At 36.9% G+C, this 13,697-nt stretch overlaps 1 protein-coding gene across 1 annotated transcript; it reads right to left on the bottom strand.

Annotated features, from left to right (window-relative positions):
• Positions 1-419: 419 nt before the first annotated feature.
• Positions 420-11,348, bottom strand: LOC110708535. Its single transcript, XM_021886674.1, has 5 exons — positions 8,077-11,348; positions 5,155-5,811; positions 3,707-3,882; positions 1,072-2,569; positions 420-942 (listed from the first exon to the last, which is right to left on the bottom strand). Exons 1-5 carry the CDS (start codon positions 11,114-11,116, stop codon positions 911-913), a joined length of 5,403 nt encoding a protein of 1,800 aa, XP_021742366.1. The 5' UTR covers positions 11,117-11,348; the 3' UTR covers positions 420-910.
• Between the last annotated feature and the right edge of the window lie 2,349 nt (positions 11,349-13,697).

Here is a 13,697-nt window from a genome sequence, read left to right as displayed (position 1 = left end):
TGGTGGTGGTGGCGGCGGTAAAGAAGATGAAGAAGATTGGTGGTTGTAATGGTGCGATGTCGAAGGTGTTTATGGTGGCCTTGGTGTTGGTGGTCTGATATTGAAGGTGTTCATGGTGTTGGTGGTCTGGTGCGGTGGTTCTTATGGTGTTCGGTGATGATGGTGGTGGCTAATGATGATGGTGGTATGATGGTGGGGTGCAATTAGGAGAAATAAAGGTCACGTGCAAGTCATGTGAGGGTCAACGCCGGATTTCGGTGGGTCAACGCCTGAAAGCTGGGGTTGGTTGTTAACAAAAAAAAATATATTAGGGTCTGCCTTTGCCAAAAAAAATTTAAAAGGTTGCCCTAGACAAAAACTGTCTTTTAAAAAGGTTGTCCTGGACAAATTTTCCATTTATAAATTACAAGTATATGATATAAAAAATCAAAAAATTGTATAGATACCTTATTGGTACACGTTTATTGCTTCCTTTCTTAAACACTACAATTTACACATTATCATGGCCCGGGAATATAAACCATGTTTGACCATTACTCTTATGGCTTTACAACCTACACAATTAAGAACTAAACAATTGAAATAATTGAGGATCAAGCATTTGAACTAAAAAGAAAAAACAGAGCACCCTGTACAAACCAAACTAAAAAAGAATTAGACACAAGCACAAGGCTGTTTATGGTTGTATCGGCATATCCTCTAGATTTGCTTCTAAGCACATTCAAACCAGAATAAGTCTTCAATTCCACTTGTAAGCATCTTTTATCATCAACCTTCAAAATTCCTAGATAACAATTTAGCCTACCAATTAGCTGTCTTGACACCGGAGAACTGATATATCCAAGGTTCACCCTTATCATATACATCCTTTAGTGTGTTGAGTGCAATTGACAAAATAGCCTTATGTTTATCATGGCCTATACGGCGGCACCTGACTTCCAACTGAACAACAAACAAAATGTCAAGAGATTATAATAAATGAGTTGCAGAAGCTTATGAATATATGACAAATTAACATCAAAGGTTTTGAACTAAAATCAAAGATTATTGTACAAAAGTTCAGAATTATACCAAAATATCCAGGTGTAGGAATAACGTTCGAGCTGATTCCAGCAGTAGGCCAAAATTGTCCGGGTGCAGGAGGTCCATCAGGATAGCTTCCAGCAGTAGGCCTATACTGTCCAGGTATACTGCCAGAACCAATTCCAGCGGCAGGTCCATATTGTCCAGGTGTATTGCCAGGCCCAATTCCAGCAGACGGCCACTGTCCAGGTGTAGGAGTACTGCCAGGGCCGATTCCTGCAGCAGGTCTAAATTGTACAGGTGAATGAGTATCACCAGGACCGAATCCAGCATAAGGTCTAAACTGCCCATGTGCAGTGGTACTGCCAGGGCCAATTCCAGCAGTAGGTCTAAACTGGGGTGCAAGGGTATCACCGGGGAAAATTACAGCAGTAGGTCTAAACTCACCTGTTCCCCAACAGGGATTGACACCATAGCTGCCACTAGGGCCACCAAACTGGGCACTTGGCCCATTTACAGCAGGCATTTGTCCAGGATGCAATGCTCCATTGGGTCCATCATGGGCTACATGTCCAAATGTATAAGGTCTATGTTGCCCCCATGATTGCAGACTTGGCAGTGGAGGGTTCATGGATATGGGATAATTGGGTGGTGGATTAGGAGACTCAAAAGTTTGTGGTCTAAGGTGTTTTGCTTGTTGTGGCAACACCGAGGAAGAGGAGGGGCTGGAAAAGTATTTCTCACCACAAGACTCTGCTACAATTTCAGAAAAGGCTGGGGAGAGAATTTTTTCGGCCTTTTTTATACCCTGAATTGAATTGTTTTCTACTATATCCTTTTCAATATTTGCAGAAAAGGTATTCTTAAGATCCTCTTTTCTTTTATTAGCCAACTTTTGTTCAACTCTTGCAGTGGTAGTCTTCAATTCTACATCAATGCCACCAGGGCAGATTCTGGCAGTAGGTGCGATTTGCTGAGTCTCCCTACAGGGAGTGGGAGTGGCACTAGCACCATAACTATTATCAAGTAAACCAGATTGGGCACTCAACCCATTTATAGCAGGCAATGTTACAGGATGCGACACGGGGAATTCATCAGGCTTAACATGGGCTTGATGTCCAGAAGTACAAGGCCCAGGTTGTGGCCACTGTCTATTAGAAACAAGAGCCCCTGCTTTGAGGCGCTTTTCTTGTGGCAGCACAAAGGAAGGGGAGGGGCTGGAAGTGCGCTTCTTCCCACCAAACAACTCTGATGCAGTGTCAGCAGGATGCAAAAGATTCTTTTCTGCCTTCATTCCGAGCTTAGTTGAACCAATTTCTACCATATCCACTTCCAAATTTATGGAACTGTCATCTATTAACCCTTCTTCGGTAGTTACCATCTGTTCCTCTTCAGTGGTGGAAGTCTTCAGTTCTGCAATCTGCTTTTCCAGCTCTTCAATTCGCAATTCAAGAGAAACATCTGTGAATTCTGACTCAAGCTTATAATCATTAATGTATTTCAGTACATCTTGCAGGTGATGCATCTCAAAGCGAGCAGATTCAATCTGCAAAGATATTATTATGAATATACTTGATATGAATATTACTATTATTATCATGAATATACTAAGTTTGAATTCTTTGAAAAGAACATAACATCTGGGAGACAATACAAACTCCAAGAAAAACAATACCATGGATGTTGGCATGAAACTTCCTTCACAAATATAAATACTGTATCATTTCCATTAGACCCATTAATTACCCCAAATAGACCATTCTCTTATATTAGCATTTGGCATTTTCCTTGTTCATCCTTGAAACACATGCACACATCTCCATCTATACACAGTACACTAGTATTAACTAACAATACTAATCAGAGCACAGAGCAGATAATCTGTAAGGAGATCGTACACAAAGAGAACAACTTTTTTATTCGTTTTACTAATTTAGTTCCCCTTGTCTCCTTCCCTTATAAAATAGTCCCATACCAATCTCACTTAACATCGCAGAGTGACATATGACATGACCATGTCACCCAAGAGTTCTAGTCTTCTTATACTCTCATTGACTTATTGCATTATCAAGCCCTACATCTACCACACCAGCATTGAATTTCAACTCAAACACCATTGTTGAATAAAAAACAGATGAAGAAGAAGAATATCAAATCCAGCATCATCAATTTCATTTAGAATAAAGAAGAGACTATACCAAAGTTAGACTTCCCCTCATATAATCTCCCCAAGTAGATTCAGATAACAATCATTGAAATGAAGGCACTTTTCATACATCTCTCTTTTTGGGGGGCCTTTTTACTCTATGCCCTCAACAGAAATTTAGCAATAGTTCAAGCTTTTACTTGAGCCATTGGGAGGTGTGGTAGGGGCACAGTGTCCGAACATTGTCTCTCTCTCTCTCTCTCTCTAAAATAAGCACAATGCTAAGACGATTGGCTATCCAAAACAAGGCTGAGATTAATTTCTTCATTTGGCATGTAATTAGCCATGGTTGAAAATCAAAGAGGTGTTAGAGGATCAAATAAACCTCTCATAAGTCTGATCTGATAGCAAGTTTGAATACTGTGTCAGATCCGATTGAAAAGTGAAATAGCCCCTAGAGCATGAGTTATAGCTTTGAAGGTTACACCACAATTGTAATACTAATTTGTAAGCATTAAACAAAGGGTCAATAATTACCTTTGCTGCATGAGAATTGTTTCTTTCCTTCCGCAACTTCACTGATTTTTCCTTGGTGAACTTAAGGTGATCTTTTAGAAGGGGAGCTAGCGGAAAATAAGATTCCATCATAAAAGTACAGATATACTTGACTGCCTGAAGTCGTCGGTCCTCCTTGACAAGAGATTTGATAAGGCCTGTACAAAGTGATCCAAGAAAGAACAAACAACTAGTGTAAAGAATCAACTATCCCAGATAAGCAAACTTTATGAAAGAAACATATACATAAGGTAATCAACTAGAACATCAACAAAATATCACACAATCCTTGAGATGCTTTATGTGAAAAGTGAGGAGGAGAGGCGCACAAGAGAGTCAGCACAAACAATAGGATTTTAGAGAGAGAGAGAGGTGGGGGTGGGGGGGGGGGGTGGGGGATAGAATTTTTAACACCCAAACCTGCACATAGAATTTTTAACACCCAAACCTCTGTTAGGCTCCCCTTTGTCTACTATAAACCCTTTCATTTATTGCGCTTTATTTCAGCCTTTTTTTCACCTTTTAAACTATGCAACTGCTTCTTTATTTACGGCTTCTAAGCTTCTGCTGGGTGGCATGCTTGCAAATTTTTCCCCTTTTGTCTGTAAGCTTTGGTTATTCAAGGATGGACCATAATCATCCTTATGTAACATAATCCTCATCATTTAATTAAAAAATAATAATTATACATAGAGCAAATGAGGCACTTAAAGAGTTAAAGATATAGTATATGATTGTATAATAAGACAGTTTTACCAATGACCCAAATTAGAAATTCCACCTCCCTATTTACAGCAAGGCATTTTTTTTCTTTTTTTGAGAAATTTAATAGGAAGGCATTATTACAAGCATGAACAGCCAAAAAACCATGCATGACCTATTATACACTTCTCCAAAATCACACTCACTTTCCACCCCTTAGCCCTTTATTTTTTCACCATTAACAATTTCTCTATTAATTTATAGTTTAAACCTCTATTGTCACATATCTTGCAATATCACATAGGAGGAAAAACACAATATAGAATCGGGAGAGTGGAAACGCAGTAGATTTGTGAGAATTGAGGGTTAATATTAGACAAAAAGTCTTGCAGAAACAAAAGGGTCATTGGACAAAAGGAAGTGGGCATGTGATGATGTGAATTAACTTAGAGATGGAAGATCAGTTAATCCTTTCCCCTTCATATCTCCTCAATGGATAAAATTAAATTGCTAGATATGTAAAAGGCATTTTCATTACATATGCACCCTTCAGCAAGAGACAATCTGACTATGTAGAGGGAAAATACTAGGTAAAAATTGTTCTATTAGACATATTAGAAACACTCAATATATAGGTAAACAAGATGATTCGTATGAAAATAAGAAATCATTCTCAAGTAACTAGAGCTCTAGAAGTCTTTTTATGGGTTCCAATAGAGGAAAAATACCTGAAATTCTTTTTTCCAATCCTAGTGTACGGCACAAGTATGGATTTTGCTCAGGCCGGAAGACCAAGCGCCCACCATAACATTTTTTGAAAAGTCGAAAAAGTTCATTTTCATTAAATAAACTGGCTATCTCGTATGTGGCTAGAAATTGCAGAAAGCCATAAACTTCCAAAATTTTATAGCCTTTCGTCTTAGCCAAAGTTTGTTTCCATGTATAAGCAAACTTTTTTGCTTGCTTTTTCAAACCAAGTGTAATTTTTGATGGTGGTTTCACCAACTGCTCTACCTGACCAAGGGAATTGATACTACGTTGTCGCTTTTGTAGTTTCATCAACTGCTCTAACAAAAATATGCAATTAGTTTTCTCAACTGGTGTTGCCTTCGGTTGGTTGAAAATTTGAACTACATTAAGAAGTAGTTTTGCTGGGTCTGGTGCACATAGAAGTGCATCTAAAATCTTTTCTGGAGAAATAATTTGATCTATCATATGTTCTCTTATATATAATCTTAGACCCTTTGCATCCATACGATGGCACAGCAAGTTGATCACACTGCACTGATTTATGGAGGGTGAAGCAACTGTATCAGTCCCTTGCAATATATCTGTCAGCTGTTGTCCAGTCGTTAATTCAAGGGGGCCAGTGAGCATATTGCTTCCTAGCCAAACAAATCAAGTTGAAGCAACCATTAACATATGATGTGGGAAAAGCATTTGAGAGATGAGAGGTCCAAATATAGAAAATGCACACGATATTACAAACTATACAGTACACCCAGAGCAATACATAAATAAATACAATAAAAAAATATATATATAAAAACACACACACAATGATTTGTTACTTAACACAAAAGGTCAACATAGAGGTAAAAGTAAATATCATTCAAATCCAGTTTTGACTAAATCATCCTAAAAGCCTAGGTATCAACATTTCAATAGACCTTGGGTGCATATCACAAGACAAAAGCATTAGTGCTTTTTTTGTATTATCACAGCAAGACCATGACAAATTCACATGGGGTCACTTGGTTCACTGAAGTGAAAATCAAAATTGTGGAAATAATCCATACCAGGGACGACTCCGAAGGTATGGATTCAAAACCCCACACCAATCAAAAACTATGAAGTTCACTCTTTGAATGGAATCTAATTCTATATCCATCTTTAATGTTTTATTGCATAAATTATAGCTACCCATTTTAACTTTCTCAGCTATGAGCTATATGCAACTCTTTCAATTTTTTTTTCTTTTCATTTTATAAAAAATACTGAGATACAAAAGCATCAAGCATAAGCAATTACGCACAATGAAAAATTAGTACTAAATCTAATAAATATATTGGATTATAAAGCATGACATTAGCTAGTGCATTGCATGATAAAAATAAATAAATAAAAGTAAAAAATTCCAAATTTCAAAAGATGCATTATGAACAACCCAAACATTGATGCAAATAAGTATAATCCAACACAAGCAGTATGCTTATGCATTGAAACGAAAGATGACAAAAGTCATGGGTCCTTCCTACTCCCACTAACATTCATTTCCATACTAATATTTGGTTTTATTAGAAATAGGAAACAATAAAGCAGAAATATGTCCAACCTCAGCTATAATGTCATGCACTTACTTAGTGCTTTAATCACATGCCTTTTTGACAAATACTTTGTCATTAATCCTAAAAAAAAAAAAAAAAACAACAAACAAACAAACAAACTTTGTCATTAAGATGTAACAAGGTTAACACATTTTCTCATTATGATTTAACGAGGTTCAAAACTAAATGTCGCGATTTCCTCACAAGATATGCTCAAGACAGTAACAACATTGCAACAATTTCCAAGGAAAACTAAATTTATGTATCTAATTATCTCAGGCCTACAAGTTCATTTTATGCGTCAGTTTACAAAAAAAACAGCATCAACGTAAATCCACAAGTATCATAATACTAGTGTAACCTGATCCAACAACAAGCTTAAGCAACCTCAATATTTCTAGCTCCAATAAGAAGATATAAACACACGGGTAATCAGCTGATACTCTGTACACTAACAGGGTTGATCAGGCTCCCTCCCTCCCCCCCCCCCAAAAAAAAAAAACCTTAATAAATATTCTCTTTCTACTCTCACCAATTTTTTATCATGTTGACTTTTACACTATCCACACACCCCCTCTATGAGCATTTTTTGTTTGTTTATTTATGTAATGTATGAAAACAAGTGTTATTTTGTAATATGGTATTGGATGTATCTCAATGTATATCATCAAAATATCAACTTTTAATAATTCCTACTAATACATTAGAATAATAATAAAAAAAAAAATGGTCAAAACCATGCATTAAAAATGTAAAGAGAGGAACAATTAAAAATCAATAGAGGAAGTAAGAAAATAGACAAAACTCAAAGTGTGCTGAAAGGCCTTGGGAGTTGAGACCGTAATTGTTACAGTAATAGGTGATATAGATCCTGTGGCGTAGCTATGGAACAAGAAAATAAAGCATAGGCAGCATCAAAACCTAAGATGGGGTTACCATAATATGCTACCAGCTAGTAGTTTGCTTGTTCTTGTCACTAATTCAATGGATATAGAAAAGGTCGCAGGCCTAGTTGTTCAGAAAGAATTATTTAAAGAGATAGGGTAAAGCCTACTTTGACTCTCAATTAGACTTCATTCAACCAATTTTCTAGTAAATCCACAATCTGTTATTCATAGTAGGTACTTCCTAAAAGCATCATTCAAATAATTCTTTGAACAGATAATACTAACTAATTGGCTAGCTGATATTGAGCATCAGAATGCAAAAGGCAAGCAGAACATAGAATCACAGGCACAGCAACTTTACACACGTATTGCACAAAATAGAACTGTAAAGAATGGGTCTCAGATGCATTGTATGGGTGACAAATTAGAAGTTCACCTTCATTCGCTTTGAACAAGTTCAGTTCCTGATGCAACCGAGGTGCTATCCTATCCTGATCCACAATCTTATAAAGCCTCTGCAATTCATCCCTGTTAACAATTGAACTCAAGCCAAATGCAACTATTAACAGTAAGAAGCTTAGCACCACAATACGACTCTGTCCATTTTCTCTCATCTTCTCTTTCCAAAGAAAAAAAACCTTCTTGGCGTTTTTCTTCAAACCTTTATCAACTTTAAGTTTTAAATTCATCAATTGCTCCAACAGTAGCACACAGCTACTCCTAACAGCACTTGTTTCATACATCACATCACCATTCTTCAAATGTGGTGAGAAAAACCCAACACAAGCTGCTAATACCAACCTGCCTGGTTCTGAAGATAACCTGAGAGCATCCCTAATCTCTTCTTCCATGAACCTGTGTTCATCGACTCGATCATTCAAAAACATCTGCAAGGCTTTTCCATCTGTCATACATTGCTTAAGACTAAGACTCTGCAATCCTTCAACAAATCCCAAACTACTGTTTTGTTCAGATTTCTTCGTCATGCCAGTGGTATCACTCAATTGCTCCCTTTCCAATTCCAATTTCGTGCAAGGGTCATTAATTTCATTCTTCTTGCACTCCTGCTCCTGAAAACACTTGTTGATTTTCTTCCCCTTTAACACCAAGGCTTTAATATGCACATCCCTTTGTCCCTCTCCCAACTCCTCTGCCTTGGCGTGCCTACTAATTTCCTTCTCTTTCAATTCCAGTGCTTGAGACTGCTCATACATCTTCTTTTCTTTCAAATCTAATGCTTTACTACGATCACTAATTAACTTCTCTCTCAATGATAAATCTTTACATCGCTTGTTTATATGCTCCACTTTCGAATCCAAAGATTTAAAACTCTCATTGATATGCTTTTCCTTCAACTCTAGCTCTCCACATTTCTCACTAATTTGTTTATCTTTTAATTTCTTCTCTTCAGTATGCTCTATCATTCGCTTCTCTTTCAATTCAAGCTCCTCACAAGCCTCTTCTGTCTGCTTGTATTTCAATTCGATTTGATTCTCTTTCAATTCTAGCTCTTTTAAACGCCCATCTATATGTTTCTCTTTCAATTCTAGCTCTTTCAAACGCCCATCTATATGCTTCTCTTTCAATTGCAACCATTTAGACCGCTTATTCAATTGCTTGTCTCTCAACTCTTGTCCCTTGCACCGCTCATCAATCTCCTCCCTAGATTCGGCTACTTTGCAACTTTCATCAGTTGCCTTCTCCTTCAACTCCACCACACTACACCGCTCAATAATTTCCTTTTCCTTCAACTCCAACTCTTCACAACGCTCATTCAATTGCTGATCCCTCAACTCTTGTGCCTTACAATGCTGATTGATTTCCGCCTCCCTCAATTCAACCACACTACACCGCTCACCAATTTTCTTTTCCTTCAACTCCAACTCTCCCAAACGATCACCTATACGTTTCTCTTTCAACTGCAACCCTTTACACTGCTTATTCAATTGCTTCTCTCTCAACTCTTGTCCCTTGCTCCGCTCATCAATCTCCCTCTCCCTAGATTCAACCACTTTGCAACGTTCATCAATCGCCTTCTCCTTCAACTCCACCACACTACACCTCTCATCAACTTCCTTTTCCTTCAACTTTAACCTTTCCAAACACTCATCTATATGCTTCTCCTTCAACTCCGCCACACTACACCTCTCATCAACTGCCTTCTCCTTCAACTCTGCCACACTGCACCTCTCATCAATTTCCTTTTTCTTCAACTTTAACCTTTCCAAACACTCATCTACATGCTTCTCCTTCAACTCCGCCACACTACACCTCTCATCAATCGCCTTCTCCTTCAACTCCGCCACACAACACCTCTCATCAATTTCCTTTTCCTTCAACTTCAACTTTTCCAAACACTCATCTATATGCTTCTCTATCACCTCCAATTCTTCCCTACGCTCCTTCAATTGTTTATCCCTCAACTCTTGTACCTTACAACGCTGATCAAATTTCGCCTCCCTCAATTCAACCACCCTACACCGTTCACCAATTTTCTTCTCCCTCAACTCCAACTCTCCCAAACGCTCATCTATACGCTTCTCTCTCAACTCCAACTCTTTACATTGCTCATTCAATTGTTCATCCCTCAACTCTTGTCCCTTACACCGCTGCTCGATTTCCACCTCCCTCAATTCAACCACATTGCACCTCTCATCAATCTCCTTCTCTTTCAACTCCAACCCTTTACCCTTCTCACTCAATTCTTTATCCCTCAACTCCTGCACTCTACAAAGCTCATCAATTCCCTTCTCCCTCAATCCAATTTCTTCAAAACGCTCATCAATTCGCTTCTCCTTCACCACCATCTCCTCCTCCCTCAACTCCGCCACCCGGTTTCGCTCCTCAACCTCCTTCTCCCTCCTCTCCAACTCTATACACCTCTTATTTATCCCATTCTCCCCCATCTCCACCGCCTCGCTTCGCTTATCAATCTCCTTCTCCCGCTCCTCCACCCTCCTTTCTCTCTCCTCAACCTCCCCACACCCTTCCCTCCTCTCTCTCACCTCAACCTCCCTCTCTCTCTCCTCCACCGCAACAGTCCGCTGCTCGATTCGCCTCTCTTTCGCCTCCGCCGCCTTAAACCACTCCTTAACCCGCTTCTTCTCCAACTCCAACATTTGAACTCGCTCCGAATAATCCCTCTCTCTCATCTCCAACTCCTTACATCCCTCACTCAACGAATTCTCATCAAATTCCAGCTTTTTCCGACGCAATTCAACCTCTTTTTCCCGATTATCCAATGCAATTCGTAGCGAATTTGTTTCTCTCTCCTTCACCTCAAGCTCCTTAATATGGCTTCCCAGAGAATGCTGAACTGACACAAAGGAGTTCTGGAAAGTTCCCCATTGATCCGAAAGCGCCATAACTGAGTAAACGTGAGATTGAATTGATTGAAAAGTGTCAGTGAGTTGATGAAGAACTGCTCTCGATTTTTTTAGGTCTGCTGATGTTTGCTGCAACGTTCCTGCCGCCATTGTTGCGGCTTGATTACTGGTAAACCTTGGAATTTAAGTTGCAGAAGATGCTAAAACCCTAGAATTTTGGTTTCAATTTTATGCATTCGCTGGAAATTGAATTACGATTGTGCTAATGCCTTAATCGTAGCTTTATTTTTCATGATTAATTTATGATCGATTTTCAGTTTCAGCAGCAAATATTATTGAATACGGATTTATAACAGCAATAATTTTAAACTAAATAAATAAATAAAAAGAAGAAAAAACTTTTGGGCCTAAAAGTAATGGAGCCCAGTTTAGGGGTGCTCAATCCAGAAAAACGCCCCTAACTCAAAAAACCGAACCTAATAGAAAGTGGGTTATACTATGTTCAATTCATTGTATTTTTAATGAATTGAAATTACTTTTTAGTGAAATAAATTATTTTTATTGGTTAAAATTTTTCTCTATGATATTGTATTTGTTTGTCTAATTACTAATGTAATCTAATATATATAAATAAAGTAGGTATTTTTCGGGGGTATTTGGTGCGCCACGGTATTATTTCGACCAATGAAAAATTAGATTAATAATTTATTTTAGAATTAAAAAATTTACTCGCCACCTAAGAAAAATTGACGAATAGGATTTAAGAATTTTGACACATAGGTATTGAATAATTAAAATTTAAATTACTTTTTAAAACCAATAATTATCTTTTCTAAAAAAAATAAAAAAAAAACTAAGTAATAATTAATTTTTTTACATGCAAATTTTTAATCGCAAATATCTTTAATCTCTCTCTAGAAAATATTGTAAAAGTTTAATTTTACGAATAGAGAATAATTAAAATTTAAATTAAAAAAAATAAGTAATATCTTTTTACACATATGGATGCAAATTTTTGATGGAAAATTCTACGTATCTTTATTCCCTCCCTAACAAATATTATAAAAGTTTGATTTTAATAATGTACTCATCAAGACGAATAAAACTAAATCTTATATGACTAATTTCCCATATTTTTAATAGTTAACCGATTATAAATGAGACTAACATTTTAAACAGAACGAGTATATTAAATAAATGTATAGGCAAAAGACTTATTTTGATCAATAAAAAACGAGATTTGTCATTTCTTTTTTTGAATTAAAAATTTATATTGCCACATAAGCAAATTAGTGAATAAGGTTTGGAATTTTAAATTCAAGCGTCACGTAAAATAATTAAAACAACAAAAGATAACTTTAGTGTTAAAATTAAAATTATCTTATGATATTAGGAATTTTATCCATATATCTAATGAATGATCTTCATAAATATACAAAAATTTTAATTAAATAGAATGATATACTAGAACCGTGCATCGCACGGGCTTACATCTAGTTTTTACTAATCTAAAATTATTTTTGTTAAACTAAATTTTTTTTACTAATTTGAACTTATTTATATGAAAGTGAATTACTTTAACTGAACAATATGAAGTAGTATTTTAAGGAGAGGTAAACATAGCTTTAGGCCATGTTTAGTAAATGACTTTTTGGTTAGCTTTTGACTTTTTTAAGTGGTCAAAAAGCCAAAAAATGTATTTCGTAATTGACTTTTTTTTTTTTGTGAAAAGAAGTACTTAAATAACATCAACCAACATTACAAAGTCTATTACAATCCTCTAAATACAGGTCCATACAATAACCAGGGGGATCGGGAATCGTCCTAGTTACATTCATTTCATCATCTAAACATCTTGAGGTCTTGGCAATCATGTCTGCTAGCGTGTTCCATTGTCTTCCTACAAAGTTAATTTGCACCTCCATCTCTGGCCTCCATAGCTCCCTACAATCATTTACCACATTGCTATACATATTAAGAACAAAGTCATGATCATGGAGCATTTCAACAACATTAAAACAATCAGAATAGATGATGGTGTGGTATAGGTTTTCTTGCTGCAACAATTTCAAGCCCTCCCTTATTTCCATCAGCTCTGCCACAAGGGGGGACTTTGCATAGACCCGTTGATAGAACCCAATGCACCACGTACCATCATGATTCCTAATAATCCCTGGAACTAGGGGTGATAATGAGACTGAGCTATTGGTGAGCTATTCGAGCTCGATTCGATCAAAGCTCGGTCAAACTCGGCTCGACAAGGCTCAATTCGAGTTCGAGATCAGCTCGGAACCTTAATGAGCCAAGTCAAGCAAGTTAAAGCTCGGCTCGAAAAGCTTGTGAATAGGCTCGATTAAAATATATATATTTGAAAATACAAATTTTAAAAATATAAATTAATTATTTTTAAATATATTTAAAATGAAATATACATATTAAATACCTTTGGGATTTTTAGCGAAGCTTAGTGGTTTACAGGCTTTTCAGCCCAATTGTTTGTTTGAACTTTTTAACCCTAAGTTCCTAACTACATCTCTTTCTTCAAGCATAGCCGTCAACACTCAATACTCAAACAATCACAATTTCACAGCATACCCATAACCCATCAAAACTCAATTAACTCACGACCGCTGTAAATCGGTTCCACCGTCAGGCATCAATAATCGTCAAACACTCCATATATGCTCAAACTAGCACAGCTTCACGCATAGCCGTCAAACACTCATTAATT

This window comes from Chenopodium quinoa, unplaced genomic scaffold, assembly GCF_001683475.1.
Source record: "Chenopodium quinoa cultivar QQ74 unplaced genomic scaffold, ASM168347v1, whole genome shotgun sequence".
NCBI lineage: Eukaryota > Viridiplantae > Streptophyta > Magnoliopsida > Caryophyllales > Amaranthaceae > Chenopodium > Chenopodium quinoa.
This window is presented reverse-complemented; position numbering and strand designations above follow the sequence as displayed.

Bases quoted from the DNA above. Each gene is read 5' to 3' on its own strand.
- LOC110708535 (XM_021886674.1), bottom strand. From the start codon at position 11,116: ATGGCGGCAGGAACGTTGCAGCAAACATCAGCAGACCTAAAAAAATCG. The intron at 5,812-8,076 runs GTGAACTTCTAA...TTGTTTGGCTAG, and splicing joins CTTGTTCAAAGCGAATGAAG to GAAGCAATATGCTCACTGGC. The intron at 3,883-5,154 runs GTATTTTTCCTC...CACTTTGTACAG, and splicing joins ATTGGAAAAAAGAATTTCAG to GCCTTATCAAATCTCTTGTC.